The following is a 14,650-nucleotide window of genomic DNA, read 5'->3' on the forward strand; positions in this document are numbered from 1 at the left end:
TAAAACTTGGGTCTGGTCACACCAGCTGGTATTAAAAAACCGGTAGTGATCTGTCAATTTTTGTATAAAATAACCCGTTATCATTGCCTATTCTTTCCAGAACAGGCAATGATACGATTGTACCAACTACAATGTACATTAGCACTTGACGCTATCAATGTAGCATTATATTGTTGTTCCATATAATCTTCCTTATATTGTACTTCTGTATTGTGATATGTAAATGTTAAAAAAAAGATGATGCAACCACCTGTACGGGCGTGACCTAGCACGCCTATCTGCCTAGTATTCCCTACTAGTTACCGATCTTTTTAACCCCTTATGGTGTGGCCTGGTCACTGTATACTGATCTAGTAGGTGTACTTAGGATCTGTTTATTTGAAATTCTACTTTTAGTTTTTTTTAAAAGTTGTGCATTTGGCGTTGCTAAACAACTACTTTTGGATTTTAGCTGTTAGGTTTTACAATATTTTTTTGACTTCTTAGCACACTATTTATTAGAAAATCTACTCTCAGCTAGTTTCCCAGCTTCTAGTTTATTTTCTCAGAAGTAGACTTCTAACTTTTTCAGAAACCACTTTTCAGCAAAACCGTTTATTTAGATTTCTAATTTCTAAACTTCTAACAGAAATCTAAAAACAGACTGAAACAAATTGAGATGCATTCGGCATTCATGTTGAATTTACACACATAATTAGTTGGCTACCAGTCGTATATTTTGTATCTATATAAAGTTTGACTGGTCTTAGCCGACTCTGGACACGATTTAGGCCATACCCTGTATCCGCATAGGATCCTCATCACCTCCGGCATTTCTCCTCCACTCAAAACCGGCAATACCTCTTCTTGTACCCGATCGCCCACCATCTCCTACTGTAGAGTCCCACTCGCTCCACTCCAGGTGTCACGAGGCTTAGCTCCTCCTGCATAACGCCTCCGCTCCCGCCCTCTGCCTTATCCTCCACCCGCCGCTCCTCCCACGGTCTAGCGGGCGTGGAGATCCTCCCGGGCGAGGACCCATTCATTCCTGAGCTGTATTGGTAAGTAATCCTTGCTTGGATTCCCTTTGCTCTAATAGTTTGTTTTGTGCTCACTCCAACCCAAATTAAGTTAGTTCTGGATTGGATTGGAGTGCTGCGTGGTGAAATACTAATTCAATCGATCCATCCATGGCTAGGTTCCTCTTCAGCTTAGCACTTCTTGGCACCTAATAAAGGTGCGGGTGCAGTTTATTTTCTAAAATAAAATAAAATTGGGGGTTCAACTGAAACCGACCCAAGTGGGTTCGACATTGTTCCTACCGCGTTTTTTTGGGCGCTGTAAAGAAAAGGTGTTGCTTCCTTCCTTTCCTAAGGAGTGCTTTGTAGAGGTACAGCGGCTTAAATTTGTGGTGTATGCGATAGACTTCGGTAGTGTCATGGCTATCAGATAAAATGCAAAAGTTTCGTAGATTGTTGGAATAATCAACTAATTCTTTAATCATGATTCGCAACAAAATGCACAATGTGCTCTTTTGAAAAATTATATTGATACATTGGCGCTTCAGTACTGAAGACATTTAGTTGCGTGAATCTTCTTGGAGTAGACCGTGCAGAGAATATCGCTGTTGGTCCTGAACTTGAGCCTTTTTACTGCATAGTTTCAGAAAGAAGCTGAGTTGGCTCAGTTTAGCAGTGTTTGCATGTTAGACTGTGATAAGATGCAATTTGTGCTTATAACCCAACTTTATGCGTATGTGCACATGCCCTCTAAGAACCTTTAACTATTAATCTTTATTGCAAATAGACTTGGAAACTTACCAGAATTGTTTTTTCCTGGTACAGAAAAATGGTTCTTGTACTAGTGCAAAAAAATGTGCTATTTTATTATCATTCTGATTTCTGGTTGAATTGCCGAAAGTACGTATAAAATTAATTATACTGTTATTCAGTTAATGTTGTTCCATTTCATACACGTTCTGTACTGTTCTTTACAGTACATGTTTATTTCACACGGCGAAATTGTGTTGTGGGCAACTTCAGTTGAGGCATTTCTGAAACTGCATTGCTCCTTCCCAGATCTTATTATGAGCAATACAAAATTTAGTTTATAGACATCAGCTATTGACTCGGAAAAGTTGCCTTAAGGTTGGATTTTTTTTTTTGTTGGAGTTGTCAGCCTCTTTTACGATGTTAAGTTGCCACGTACAAGTAACTGAAAAAATAGTGTCCCTGTTTGAAAAGCGAATGGAAATTATTTAAAGCCTAATTTCAGGGAACAAATTATCATGATCAATAGAACCCTGGTGGCCTGCCTACCTGCACGACGGTGAATTTAGGATGCAGGACTAGGATTGAAGTATAGTCACCAAAAACGGGGTCGGAGCCGCAATCCACAACCCCGGATCGAACGACCCGGATCGCAGGTCCGGTTCGCTGCCGGGACGAAGTGGCAATGATGACCTCCTTTAGGAGGAAGACGGAGGAGCCGATGGGGCCGGCGTCACGGAGCCTGCGAAGCACGCGGAAGCGGTAGTCGTTTTCCCAGACATCATCGCCGCTGCCGCCGCCGACACATGAGGAACGAGGGTGCGAGTGGAGGATGTGGTCTCCAGTGAAATTGATAGTATTGGAGGGGAGAGGAGGACATGGGAGCCGATTTTGTTGGTTGCTGATGGTAGATGCTGGCCGGCGGTGCTTCGTTGCATGGGAGAAGAGAGAGAAAGCGAGGAGGAAACAGAGAGCGGCAGTGTGCGAGGATAGAGGAGGATTAGGGCAACATATAACTTTGGTGGGTTAGATGGGCCAGAAGATGGCAGCCCATCTCATCTCCCCTTCTCGTCTTTTTTCCCTTTCTATTTAACTTATGATTGATATTCTATCTCTAGTTGTACTTGGCATATTACAACTCATCAGTCGGATGAATCGGGGCCGCATTCCGCATCATTAATTTGTCGTTCCGAGGAGGTATATCTCCTTCGTACCACATTTTTGTTAGATGTCGACCCGCGTCCCGCAACCTTGTTCCTCAACCCGATCGACCCAAATTGCTAGTGACTATGGATTGAAATGCTGCCTAAGTGCCTATTGATGAATCTTATTGCTAAACTAAGAAAAAAGAATCTACTATGCAAAATGCTTGGTTAACTTGATGACATACCAACCTACTGTACCATGAGAAAGAAGAATATCGATGAAGTCCTGATCTATTTACCCTCGAATACCACACATCTGATTTGAATGTTGGCCAGGCTCTTAGAATACAGGTACTGGACTTTCACCTTCAAGAACCGACTCTTGATTGACAAGAGTGACCTGCAAGGAACCATGACAAACTGTGAATGCCTTTGCCCACTTTAATGTGCGGAGTACAATTATCGATAAGTAATTTAGATGAGCACAACATTTGGCATGATGACATTAATACAACATGACTTCCAAGGGAAATTTCGGAATGCCAAGACCTGCTTAAGTTTGAAATCTGAGCTCCCCATTTCCTACTCTCTTCACTGACATACACTGCATGTCTGTTGTTTTTTTTTTGTGATGTTACTGTATGTAACTTGCCTTATGTTGTTTTAATATAGTTAGTCCCAATCTCAGGTAAAGGGAGGGTTGTGAACCTGTGATAGACTTGGCAAGACAACGTAAAAACCCAGCCACTTATGGATGTGAAACCCTGTTATTGTTGTTGTTGTGCAAGGTTATTGCATGTCTTTTTTTGATGTTGACCACCTTTTAGAGTACAGGTAGTAGAACTTCACATGCAAGAATGAAGAATCCTTGATTGCCAAGATTGAATTGCAAGAAAGCATGACAAACTATGAATGTCTTTGGCCACTTTAATGTATGGAGCGTATTGATAGACAAAAAATTTAGGTAAGAGCAACCTTTAGCATGATGGCATAAATACAAGATGGCTTTGATGGTACACTTTGGGCTGAAAAGGTATGCTTAAATTCAATGTCTTAGGTGCAAAGGCGTGGTAGGGAATTTGTGCTTGCTCAAATGAAATGTCTTAAAAAGAATACCATAGTCGCATGCACTATGGGATTGTCAATGCGATCAACTGACCATCCTACGCCTCTTCACCTTATTTGCTAATGGACAGGCTCCATATTCCATTTGAAGAAGTTTAAGTTGCAGAATTTTAATGCCCATAATTAGATAAAAAACCTGTAGGTCTTAAATTAGGAATGCTTAGCTCAAGAATTAACATATGGTAAAATCTAAAAACTGCACATGCATACTTTAGTCTTATGGCATGCACACCTATTTTGCTCTTGAAAGTATACAAAATTGCTTACGAGTTTCAACCAATTTGCTTTTTTGAAATTTTCTTGCAACAAAATTGTTCACAAATTGTTCTCATTTTTTTATTGAATATAGCAGCTAAATTTGATATTGCCTTTGAATTGGTCCTAATTTGTTTACAAAATTTGTTGAACATCTGGTCTGAATTGCCTTAACCTGTTTCTTAAATTGCTCACGGATCCATTCGAATTTGCTTATGATTTTTCACAAAATTGCTTACATAACTGCATTTAAGAGGCAGATGAACAAATAGATTATTTATTAAATGCTTCCTCTGTTTTTGCCACGTATTGAAGAGGGTCACAGATAAGTATTGCAAGTCTAGATGTAAAATGTCTAAAAATAGAATAAAATGCTCATGTTCAGACTTTTTTTAATAAAAAATAGGTGTGCATGCTATAAGTCTAAAGCATGCACGCGCAGTTTTTAGATGTGTCCTTTACATATTTATAGTATGTTTAAGACTTCTAGTTCAGTAAATTTAACATCTCACTCACTCTGTTATTTTTGTAGGAAACAAATATTAGCACCAGTGCAATTAGATTGTCTACCACAGTTTCGTTGGAAGGACCAAAACTAAAGCATTCACCTTTGAGCAGTATGGCATTGCCTTCATCAAGCGTCAGAGCTGCATCCTCCACGGTTTACCATGTCTCTCTTAGCAGCCTCCACCACCACCCCAACAGCCACCATGCATGTTTTCCTCCCTCAAAAACAAACCATGACAATACCCATAAATACATCAAGCCACACAAAATTTCTAGAAGGTCTCTCTTCTTCCTACCTTCCTCCTTTCTTCTCCTCCACACTTCCTCCTCCTTTGCCATAGACGACGCAAACACCCCATCCACCTCAACAATTGACACCACAATCACAGATCGCATCTTTATGGACTTCAGTGTCTGTCCGAGCTACTTTCGCTCTGACCGCCCTTTAGGAGCTGAGCTTTCTTCATGCCCTGATTCTGAGCCTCTTGGTCGTGTAGTCTTTGGTCTCTATGGTCGTCTTCTCCCTGTTACTACTGCCAATTTCAAAGCTACTTGCACTTCAGCTGCATACCGGGGCACACTTATCCACAAGCTCCTCCAGGGACAGTTCTTTGCTGCTGGCCGCCAAGGTTCACGGCGTGATAAGGGTGAGGTCCAGCCTCCCTCAGGCCTTGTTAGGAACTCCGAGACTGTTGACCCTAAAGCATTTGAACTGAGGCATGCAAGGCCTGGAACCCTCTCCTTGTGCCTTGGACAGAATGATGACGATGATGACATCAAGCTCAACCCCAATTATCACAATGTTGAATTCTTGGTTACTACAGGGCCAGGACCCTGCCCAGAGCTTGATGGCCAGAACATTGTCTTTGGAACTGTACTGGAAGGTGAGTTACTTTCTTTTCTAGAATCATGATTACTAGATAGGCATCACAAATTTATTTGGATTGTCAGAGTTTCAGCAACTTTAGCACTCTTCCCTTGAGTATTTTAAATACACATTGCAGTGTTGAGGAAATCCACAGAATGACTAATATAGATCATTGCAAGGGTTGGTAAGATAGCAAAATTTAGTCTCATGTCCAGATTCTTTTTTCTTGTGTGTTCCAAACAAAGGATAACATAAAAAAACAGCAACTGAAATTAGATTTGATGTCCTTCGTTTTTCCTTTAATATCAAGAGGCTTGCTAAGCTATGACATATTGTGTTGAAGTAAGCTATATGACTATATGACTACATCAGAGTATAAAAGATGCAAATTTAATTTGCAGCTTTAAATGAGTATAGTCAAACAGGTGCCCTTGTTCCATGCAAATTTCAATATTTCATGCACGTGTGAAACGGAATTCTTATATTATTACCATTATCTGCGTATTGATGTTTTCCTCATGTAAATCCTTGTGTTCTCACTTTTCCCTATTATTAATTGCATAGTTCTAATTACTTGCTCCCACTTTGTATGTCATTGCTTTTTTAGTTTAATTTTGGGGAGGAGAAATTCAGTATGCCGTATCACCAACTTTTATTCTTTCAGAAGTACGGCTGTTGAACATGATCTTTCAACTGACAATGCTAGTGCTAATTGTTTCCATACTATCCGCATATGCCATAGCTCTTCACACAGTACACCATTTCATCAATTCCTACCATTGTTCGTCCCTACAGTATGTCATATCATCAAATAAGCATAACACTGGAGAGGGTATCCTCCCCATCCTTGCTCTGTGCCTCTCTTTGCTTATCCTTGTCACTCAATAGCAAGCTGGTGATTAGGGTGAGATATCAGGACTGAAGCAAATATGCAAAGCTTAAATGAGATGTACGATCGATCGTTGACTACATAATTCTAAGAGAGATCTGATTTTTGGCAATTTACTACTGTTATATTTGCTTTAACAGTTCTGTTTTCCATGTCAACTGAATAAATTTTCTTTGAACAATCATGACTACGGGTAACTACAAAGCAGTTTAGATGTAAGTTTTTTGTGATAAAATCGCCACTCTATGCGGCCAAAACTCACATTCCCGCCTCCTATGCCTGCATGCCCTAACACATGCACGCACATTAAGTCTGCATGCGCTCACACCTATGCTCACGCCCATGCACTCACATGAGCACACAGATGCTGATTGTAAAGGACCCAACTTTTGGTGTGAAACAAAACTGTTATTCCTAGCCATTACAACTAGTAATTATTCATTCTGTTTTTTTATCTCTTTGCCAGCAATTTCTTATACAGGGTAAATTATCTATATTTACCCATTTATCTCCTTTGGTTAACTACGAATTGTCTCAAACTTGCATGCACATGGACCTGCACCTATGCACAATCTCAAAACACATGCAAACATGACTCCCTCGTATGCTAGTACTTAATGAGGTTAACATCCTCAGACGGAGGTCGAATGGTGACGACTTGAAGATGAATGCTGCCATGTGGAGGAGGGTACCAAATTTTCGGCCGGAACGGATCTAGATTATCCTGTCAAGGAAGATCACATTAATACTTAGGGACTAGGAGACTTAGCTTTGTTCATCTTTGCTTAATGAGATCGGATCACAATGCCATGCATATGTTTAGCCAGGTGAGCATCTCTAGCAATGCCCCTATTTGAAGACCTATAGCTAAATTTAGAGGATTTGAGACAAAAACGCTCCTCCAGCAGATGCCCTATCTCATCCCCTATCTTTAAGAGTCCCCTAAACTCAGCTCACCATCAGCCAAATGTAGAGGACCGAAGCCAGCCCCTATCCGTCCGGCCCCTGCTACGAGCCCCTCTCCCGCACGCCCCATCCCGCGTGCGGCGCATCCTAGGAGCAAGCTGTCGGTGCCGCCCCAGGAGCAGGTGGCCAGAGCTACGGCCCTAGGATCCTCTGGCCGGCGCGACCGGAGAGGACCCTCCGGTTGGGCGAACGGCGGAGCCGGATGCGGAGGGCTATAGCTCGCTGACGTGGAGAGTGAGAAATAGGAGAGCTGAGATTTAGGGGATCTACTGGAGAGTAAAAGATATAGGGGAGGAATCTTTTAGGGAAGACCCATATATGAAGATATATGGGATGAGTTTTAGAGAAACTGCTGTAGACGCTCTAACAATTCAAATCTAAGCCTTTCAACTACTAAAGATGGTAATCCAAGTCTGAAGATAGTGTTCTATCTTTTAAAGATAATTATTTACTAATAAAGCCGGTACAATTCTTAATCAAACGGCCCTAGGAAGGTGCGGCGGCTGCTCCTTGGGCCATCTTCATGGGCCATAATGAGCCGCACACTACAAATTGAGGGCATAAAAGAACTTTCAAGTACTAAAGTGAACTTTTTAGTTACTAGAGTTTTGATGGAGTCCACTTGAAAGTTGAAATTTTGGAATAATTGAATTTGTACTTATCTGAATGGAAACTGTTTTGCTATTGTGTCACTAGTTATCCTTGAGCATTATTTGTTCTTCCTTTTTGTTGTTGTCCAACTTTGTTTAGTCGAAATATATTCTACGAAATAGATCAGTGATTCATCCGGTTCAGAGTCAAACATTTGATTGAAGAATCCATGCAACAAAAAACCCAAGAATATAATTATAACATTGATAAAATTTGGAAGTTTACCTTTTGAAATGTCCTGGGTTCACTTTCTTTTCTATAATGCATGTTTCTTCCCGATATGACTAGATATTGTGGTCCAGTAGGCTATTTGGAAACAATGGCGTATATTGTGTTATGATGTTTGCGCCATTTGTTATCCAGGAATGGATGTTATCACCAGCATCGCAACCATACCTACCTACAAACCAGCTGAAAGGATCCGCTTCTTCAACGACGTTGCGCAGTTGATTGGCGATGAAAGAGCTCAAACTGCTCGGGCTCTGTGGAATCGCCCACTTAAAACAGTATATATCAGCGACTGCGGGGAGCTGAAAGTGACCAAACAATCTCTTTCCCCCCCAAGCTTGCCATGACATACTGCACATCCGCAATTTTGTGTTTCTTTACTCGGATCCTCTTCCTATATATATCCTCCCTGTATATATTCCTTCTATTTCTAACTGATACCTGTCTTCTCTTGCTGAGAAAATGATTGTATTAATATATTTCTCGATTCTTCGTTCTGGAACTGTGATGCTAATGAGTATGATGTTAAACTGTACCAAGTTTCCATCTGGAAGAAATTTGGTTGTTGCTGATACTGTTTCTAGTTGCAACATTCATGGATGGAGAAGCTTCTTTTCGCTTTCCAGTAACTGCTGTTGTGTCCGTGGCATGTTCTGTCGGTACAGAAATCAAATTAGTTTCGACATGGCCCATCATAGACTTGATTGCTAGGCTGATTTGTTTATATAGACTCCCATCAGGCTAGCAAATAAAATCCTTGTCGGGCTCTGCCTCCGCACGAAAAATGCTTCAACTTGAATACTTTAAATTACGTAAGGCCTGTATAGAAAGTGTGTTTGGGATCCAAATCCCTAGGATTTAGTATAAATTTAAACTAAATCCTAAAAACATTTCTAAGTAGTGTCGAGAATTAGTGCTCGACGATATATCTGTAATTAAATGAGGTACCTTCAAGATCAGAATTAAGCAGGAAACAAGACACATGATGTATACCAGTTTGGGCTCCGGATTGAAGTAATATCTTACGTCTTGAGTATGAGCAATATAACTAGACCTATTACAATAAAGAGGATTGGATCTAACTAATTTAAAGTTGAAGTCGCTGAATATATCCAATTTCTAGGTAGGTGTTGCTTGTCTTGAATTGCGTGTGTGTGGTTGTTTCTCTCCTCCGCTTGGGGTTTGGATCCCTGTCTTGTATAGGGGTCGATATACCATCTCGAATCCAGCCGTAATTGATAGGGAGTCATTTGCCTTGTCGTCCAAGGCAAATGAGATGAATCCGACCTGGATACTAGTCGTACTCGAGTTGGTTAACCCGATCAAGATCTTCCTAATATATGTCTTTGTAATCTCTAAGTATATCGGGTCCGCAATATCCAGGGTTATTATGGTGTACTTGTTATGCATATCTACCCTATAGTTAGATATTCGACAGTAGCCTCCTAATTCTACTCAGTAGGGAGGGCTTCCACAAGTGCCCACCAAGTCTAAGCTCGGTTGAGTAAAGTGGATCGAGCTTGTGGTCGAAAGAATCGAGCAAGAAAGACCATATTCCAAATATCGAGTGTAAACACAGTTGGGTCAAGCACATTGTTGTTACTCAAAAAAGGCTTGAAACTCGACTTATCGACACCTGACTTTGAGTAGAGTTAAAAGAGAAAACTCCGAATTTGAACCGTTGAGTATAGGTGCATTTAATGCGCACGGATGAGCATGCAAGGATTCGCACGATACCATCACCCCACCTTTCACGCCGAACGAGGCGCCATAGTGAAGGGAATGGTTACCAAAGAGATGGTAAGTCCTTGGTTATTTATCCATACAAACCTAGATTGTAGCCATTTTTTCATCCTCTCACCGTCAATTTTCTCCCTCTACTTTTCATCTTTCTCCACCCAAGCGCGCGCCACCGCATAGAAACTTAGCTCCATGGCTTCCAGCCCCTCTGTGAATGTTGCCGCTTCTTCTTCACCTGAGAAGAACCCCGATGTGATGGCCGTCGATGCTACTCGCAAGCAATTGGATGAGATGAAGCTCCTGATAGATGTTTGGTCAATTTCGAAGATGCAAGAGTCAAAGCTCCAGGAACTTGAAGACAAAAGGATCATTCGTCCTCGCGAACTAGCCAACTGGATGCCGGCATTGGGTGAGGAATTACCCTCCTACCAATTTGATCATGAGATTGTGGTGTTTGAATCATTATTCGGATGCATTTTCAATGTTCCCCCTTCCAAGTTCCTTCTCACCATACTCAAGTGCTACCAAATCGAGCTTCACCACTTGAACCCCAATTCTATTACCATGCTCAGCGTTTTTGTCCATCTGTGCGAAGGCTTCCTTGGTATTGTGCTGAGCTTGAATTTGTTCCAATACTTTTACCATTTGAAGAGAAATACTGAGAACAAATGTATCGGAGGCTGTGGTTTCTAGCTACGGAATGGGATGCAGAATTTCTATATCCCAATTACATTAACCACCTCCTGGCAAAAAGATTAGAACAAACATTGGTATTACGTTTCTAACCCTGATCCAGTCAATTCTCCTTTAGCCTATAAGGGCCTTCATCCCCACCCGAATCTGTCCTGAACGAAGAAGCACCATGAGTTCGACTACACTACACATTACGTCAAGAGGATCAGTAAACTTAGGTAGAGTGGTTTAACCAGGTGGTATGTAGCCAAAGACTTCATCAGTCAAAGGTCGAGTCTCTTGAAAGCGCGAGACCAATTTGCTTGTGACTATGTTGGAGATGATTATAGCTCCCGGGACACCGTCGGATGTAAGATTTAACTAGCATTTTGTTGTTTCTATTGCCGTAGTTGAGCTCTTTCGAGTGGCTCTTTCCTCTCATTTTTTTGCATTGTCCTTGCAGGACACTGTTTCTCGATTGAGCAAACTATTTGCTGAAGAGGCGCAGTCATGCTCCATCCAGCCCTACTCCCTTATGAATCTTCGACCATCGGTGAGAATTTCTTGATTAAGAAAGTAGCATTGGGTGTTACTTGTTCGACCTGATTCATCTTTTTGATTCCAGGTTCCAGTCTTTCACCAAGAGGACAACATCCCCACGACCAGGGCTCTTGTTCTCGAGGACACCTCTTCCTCTGGCACCAGCGGCAAAACATGGTCCTCACCCTGCAACCAGTGCTATTGCAAAGGAAGCAAAGGCCAAGAGGAAAGCACCGACTGATCGAGAGGTCGAGGGGTCTCATCAATCCAAGAGATCGTCCTCGCCATCTGACCTGCCGCCCCTCAAGTGCACTTAGAGAAGAAGACAACTGGTATTGAAATTGAATCCTCAGGTGATCACTCATCTAGCTGCTACTCCGGTTATTGAGCACATACCAACTAACGCTCGGTCTATGTGGGTGGCCTTTCTATAGGATACGACCGGAAGTTCTCCTCGATCTCCTCCTCGAGTGACCGTCGTGCCTGACGACTCGGTAAGAGAGATAACTCGTATCAAGTTGTCCCACTTATGTTGGTCATTCTTATGAGCATTCGCTCGATAAGTCTAGAATGATGATGAATCATTGTGGGCGGGTTTCATGCAGGCAATGGCTGCCCTGGCTTCATCTGATCCCTAGGTCATCTCTTCAACACGGTCGGTCCCAGCTACCAGTACAATGAAAAAAAAGATATTGACCAAGGGGAAGAAGTCGGACATCCTTTCGAGCATTCCGGTCGCCAAAAGGTTTGACTTGAGTATTCGTTTTGACTCACGACCTTCTTTCTCATTCCTTACCTAGTTGATTCCATGTTGTCATGCCTGAAAAAGTCAGAGGAACGGGTGGCAAGCGATTCAGCCAGTCAAATGGTTCCAGCTTCCCCCATTGCGTTGCCTCCACCTTCTCGACCAGAGCAACCTTCCGTGGATGCACTTGAGCTAGACTCGAAGCTCAAATAGCCTGAAGTCCTTATGACTCCGCCGGTTGTTGACCCTTGGGTAGTAATAGAAGCTCAAGTCAAGGTAATCCGACTTTGTTCATTCATTATACAACCCATGCTTCACCTTTCGACAGCATTAACTCTGCCCCTTCTATTTCAACAAGGTCATGAAGGTGCAAACCGAAGTGTGGACTGGTATGCTTACATCTATAAGTGCCCAGCTAACAATCACCAAATATCAGCATTTGGCGATCGACCACTTTGGCCAGCAAAAGGCCCTCGAGGGGAAGGATGTCCTGTTAGCCACTTGTTAAGACAAAATCAATGGTTGGTTTACCTACAGATCATTAGTATATGATTCGAACATCAGGTAACTGATGCTGAATTGTTTTCATTTGCTTTCAATGAGGCAAACTTGAAGATCAAACTCAAGGCTTTCAATTACGAATAAAAGTCATCAAGAAGAAGGATGAAAAGATGGAAGAACTCAGGGGTGCTTTGAAGAAAACGGAAACTTGTCGGGATGCATGGCTGCTGGATGGGATTCTACTGTTGCAGCGCTTCAAAAGCTGAGAGAGCAGACCCTTGACTGCATGAACCAGTTGGCTTCCATCAGTGCCGAGACTATGCTTGGTCTCCTCAAGAGCTACAACTCCAACCTTGACACATCGGTGGTGAAAGAGGGGTTTGAATGCCCTACAGAGGATGCATCAGATATTATCCAAAGCCGCAGGCCCTTAATCCCCATCTTCCTTGAGTTTTTAGCGCTTAGATTGCCTGACAATGAGAGCGAGGGTAGTCCTTCTAAATGATTTCCTGTAGTTCTCAACGTGAAACATTTGGAAACTTATCCGCTGATTTGGGATGTCTATAACATTACTGCTATTTTGGTTGTCTAGCATGCTATTGCCTATTATTTTCTTGTCGATGAAATGGAGTTTGCATAAGTAGATGCAATACTGATTAGTACATGTTATGACCATCCTCGAAACTAGCTGACTATATATCCATTGGCACTTGAAAGCTACTTAGACACATCATTAAACATATTGGCCCTCGAGTAATCACTCGAGGTAGCCAAAAGAATAAGGAAAAGAAAAAACTAGTGCAAAACTAGAAAAAGAGATAGCATGATAATATTTGCAAACTTTATCCGACTTGTGTACTTAGCCAGCATGCAAAACATGAACTCGATAGAGAACACATATGTGACCGATTAGAACTTTAGAACCTTGTTGGTAGTTAGACATGAGATGTCTAACAATCTCTGATGTTGTTATGCCTTATGAGGTGTAGTTGTCCGTCATCGACCCAACACATGCATCTGTTGGTTCTATCCAGTAATTTTTGCAAAAACCATGCATTACGAAATCCAGTAAGTACAAATCTCTTTGGTCGCCAGAAAAGCTTCGCTGCAAGAATTAGTCTGGTGAGTACATCTTCCCATCACTGGATGATCCGGTGAGTTCAACTTCATTTTTTCCGAAAAAATTCTCTTCTGCTGAAATTAGTTCGGTGCTTTACACACATGGATCAAGCTTTTTGTTTAGGTATCCAACCAAGTTTGGTATCTTTCATGTGGGACACAAGAGCTTTAGGCACCCAAAGTTGCCTATGAAGCTTGCCCTTAGCTTGAGTTTCAATAAATTTTGCCATAATTTTACCACTCTTAACCTTATGCAATAAGAAATGATGATTATTGAAAGTAGACTTGTATTTAGAAGGCAAAGTATGAAAGGGTTTAGTAGGAATTGGATACTCTCTCGTGTAGTGACCGGTGACTTGGCAATGTTGGCAATATGAATCAACTTCCTTGATAAAGCAATTCTTGATCTCCGGTGTCTTGATGACCTTTTTCACCGGGTTGGGGAAGTATCCAAGGCCTCTCTTGTTGTAGTAAAATGCATTCTTCATGAGAATTTCCTTGTTCTTATACTCTCCCTTAGTCAATCGGGTCACACATGACTTGAGATTTGCAATATCATTTTCAAGCTCTTGCTTCCTTATATGATTAGTCTTAGAAAATAATATATTATCACATGAAGAGGAGCATGCTATATCAAGAAGATTATTACAACAAATAGATGTATTGACCTTAACAACATCAGTAGTAGTTAATTCATTCATGCTAGGATCAATGGCATCATAAGCTAACTCAAGTTCTTGATATTTGCATTTCAAGTCAACATGCTCAAGTTTTAACTTCTTGTTACTAGTCTCAAGAGACTTGCTAGATGCAACTACTTCATCATGTTTCTTAAGCACATCATTGTATTTAGCAAACAACACATCATGACTAGAACTAAGCATAGAATTAGCATTTTCAAGAGCCTTGATTTTAGCCTTTTGTTTCTTGATGATAGTAGTATAGTCATTC

The 14,650-nt window shown here is 41.5% G+C and overlaps 1 protein-coding gene and 1 long non-coding RNA gene across 5 annotated transcripts; both read left to right on the forward strand.

Moving 5' to 3' along the window:
* The first annotated feature begins 851 nt into the window (after positions 1–851).
* On the forward strand, positions 852–8,917 carry LOC133895283 (peptidyl-prolyl cis-trans isomerase CYP28, chloroplastic). Of its 4 annotated transcripts, none has more exons than XM_062335488.1 (4): positions 852–1,040; positions 3,728–3,926; positions 4,806–5,664; positions 8,518–8,917. In XM_062335488.1, exons 3-4 carry the CDS (start codon positions 4,893–4,895, stop codon positions 8,727–8,729), a joined length of 984 nt encoding a protein of 327 aa, XP_062191472.1. In that variant the 5' UTR covers positions 852–1,040; positions 3,728–3,926; positions 4,806–4,892; the 3' UTR covers positions 8,730–8,917. The 4 variants fall into 4 exon arrangements, with proteins under 4 accessions (XP_062191472.1, XP_062191470.1, XP_062191469.1 ...); XM_062335486.1 differs by having other exon boundaries at positions 3,728–3,857; XM_062335485.1 differs by lacking the exon at positions 3,728–3,926.
* Positions 8,918–11,620: 2,703 nt separating this feature from the next.
* On the forward strand, positions 11,621–12,069 carry LOC133895523 (uncharacterized). The gene is made up of 3 exons (XR_009905621.1): positions 11,621–11,687; positions 11,769–11,828; positions 11,940–12,069. It is a non-coding gene; the product is annotated as an uncharacterized LOC133895523 (long non-coding RNA).
* The last annotated feature ends 2,581 nt before the right edge of the window (positions 12,070–14,650 follow it).

Source organism: Phragmites australis, chromosome 16, assembly GCF_958298935.1.
Source record: "Phragmites australis chromosome 16, lpPhrAust1.1, whole genome shotgun sequence".
Classification (NCBI taxonomy): domain Eukaryota; kingdom Viridiplantae; phylum Streptophyta; class Magnoliopsida; order Poales; family Poaceae; genus Phragmites; species Phragmites australis.

Coding starts and splice junctions, on each gene's coding strand:
- LOC133895283 (XM_062335488.1), top strand. CDS start 4,893: ATGGCATTGCCTTCATCAAGCGTCAGAGCTGCATCCTCCACGGTTTAC. Junction 5,665..8,517: donor CTTTGGAACTGTACTGGAAG/GTGAGTTACTTT, acceptor TTTGTTATCCAG/GAATGGATGTTATCACCAGC.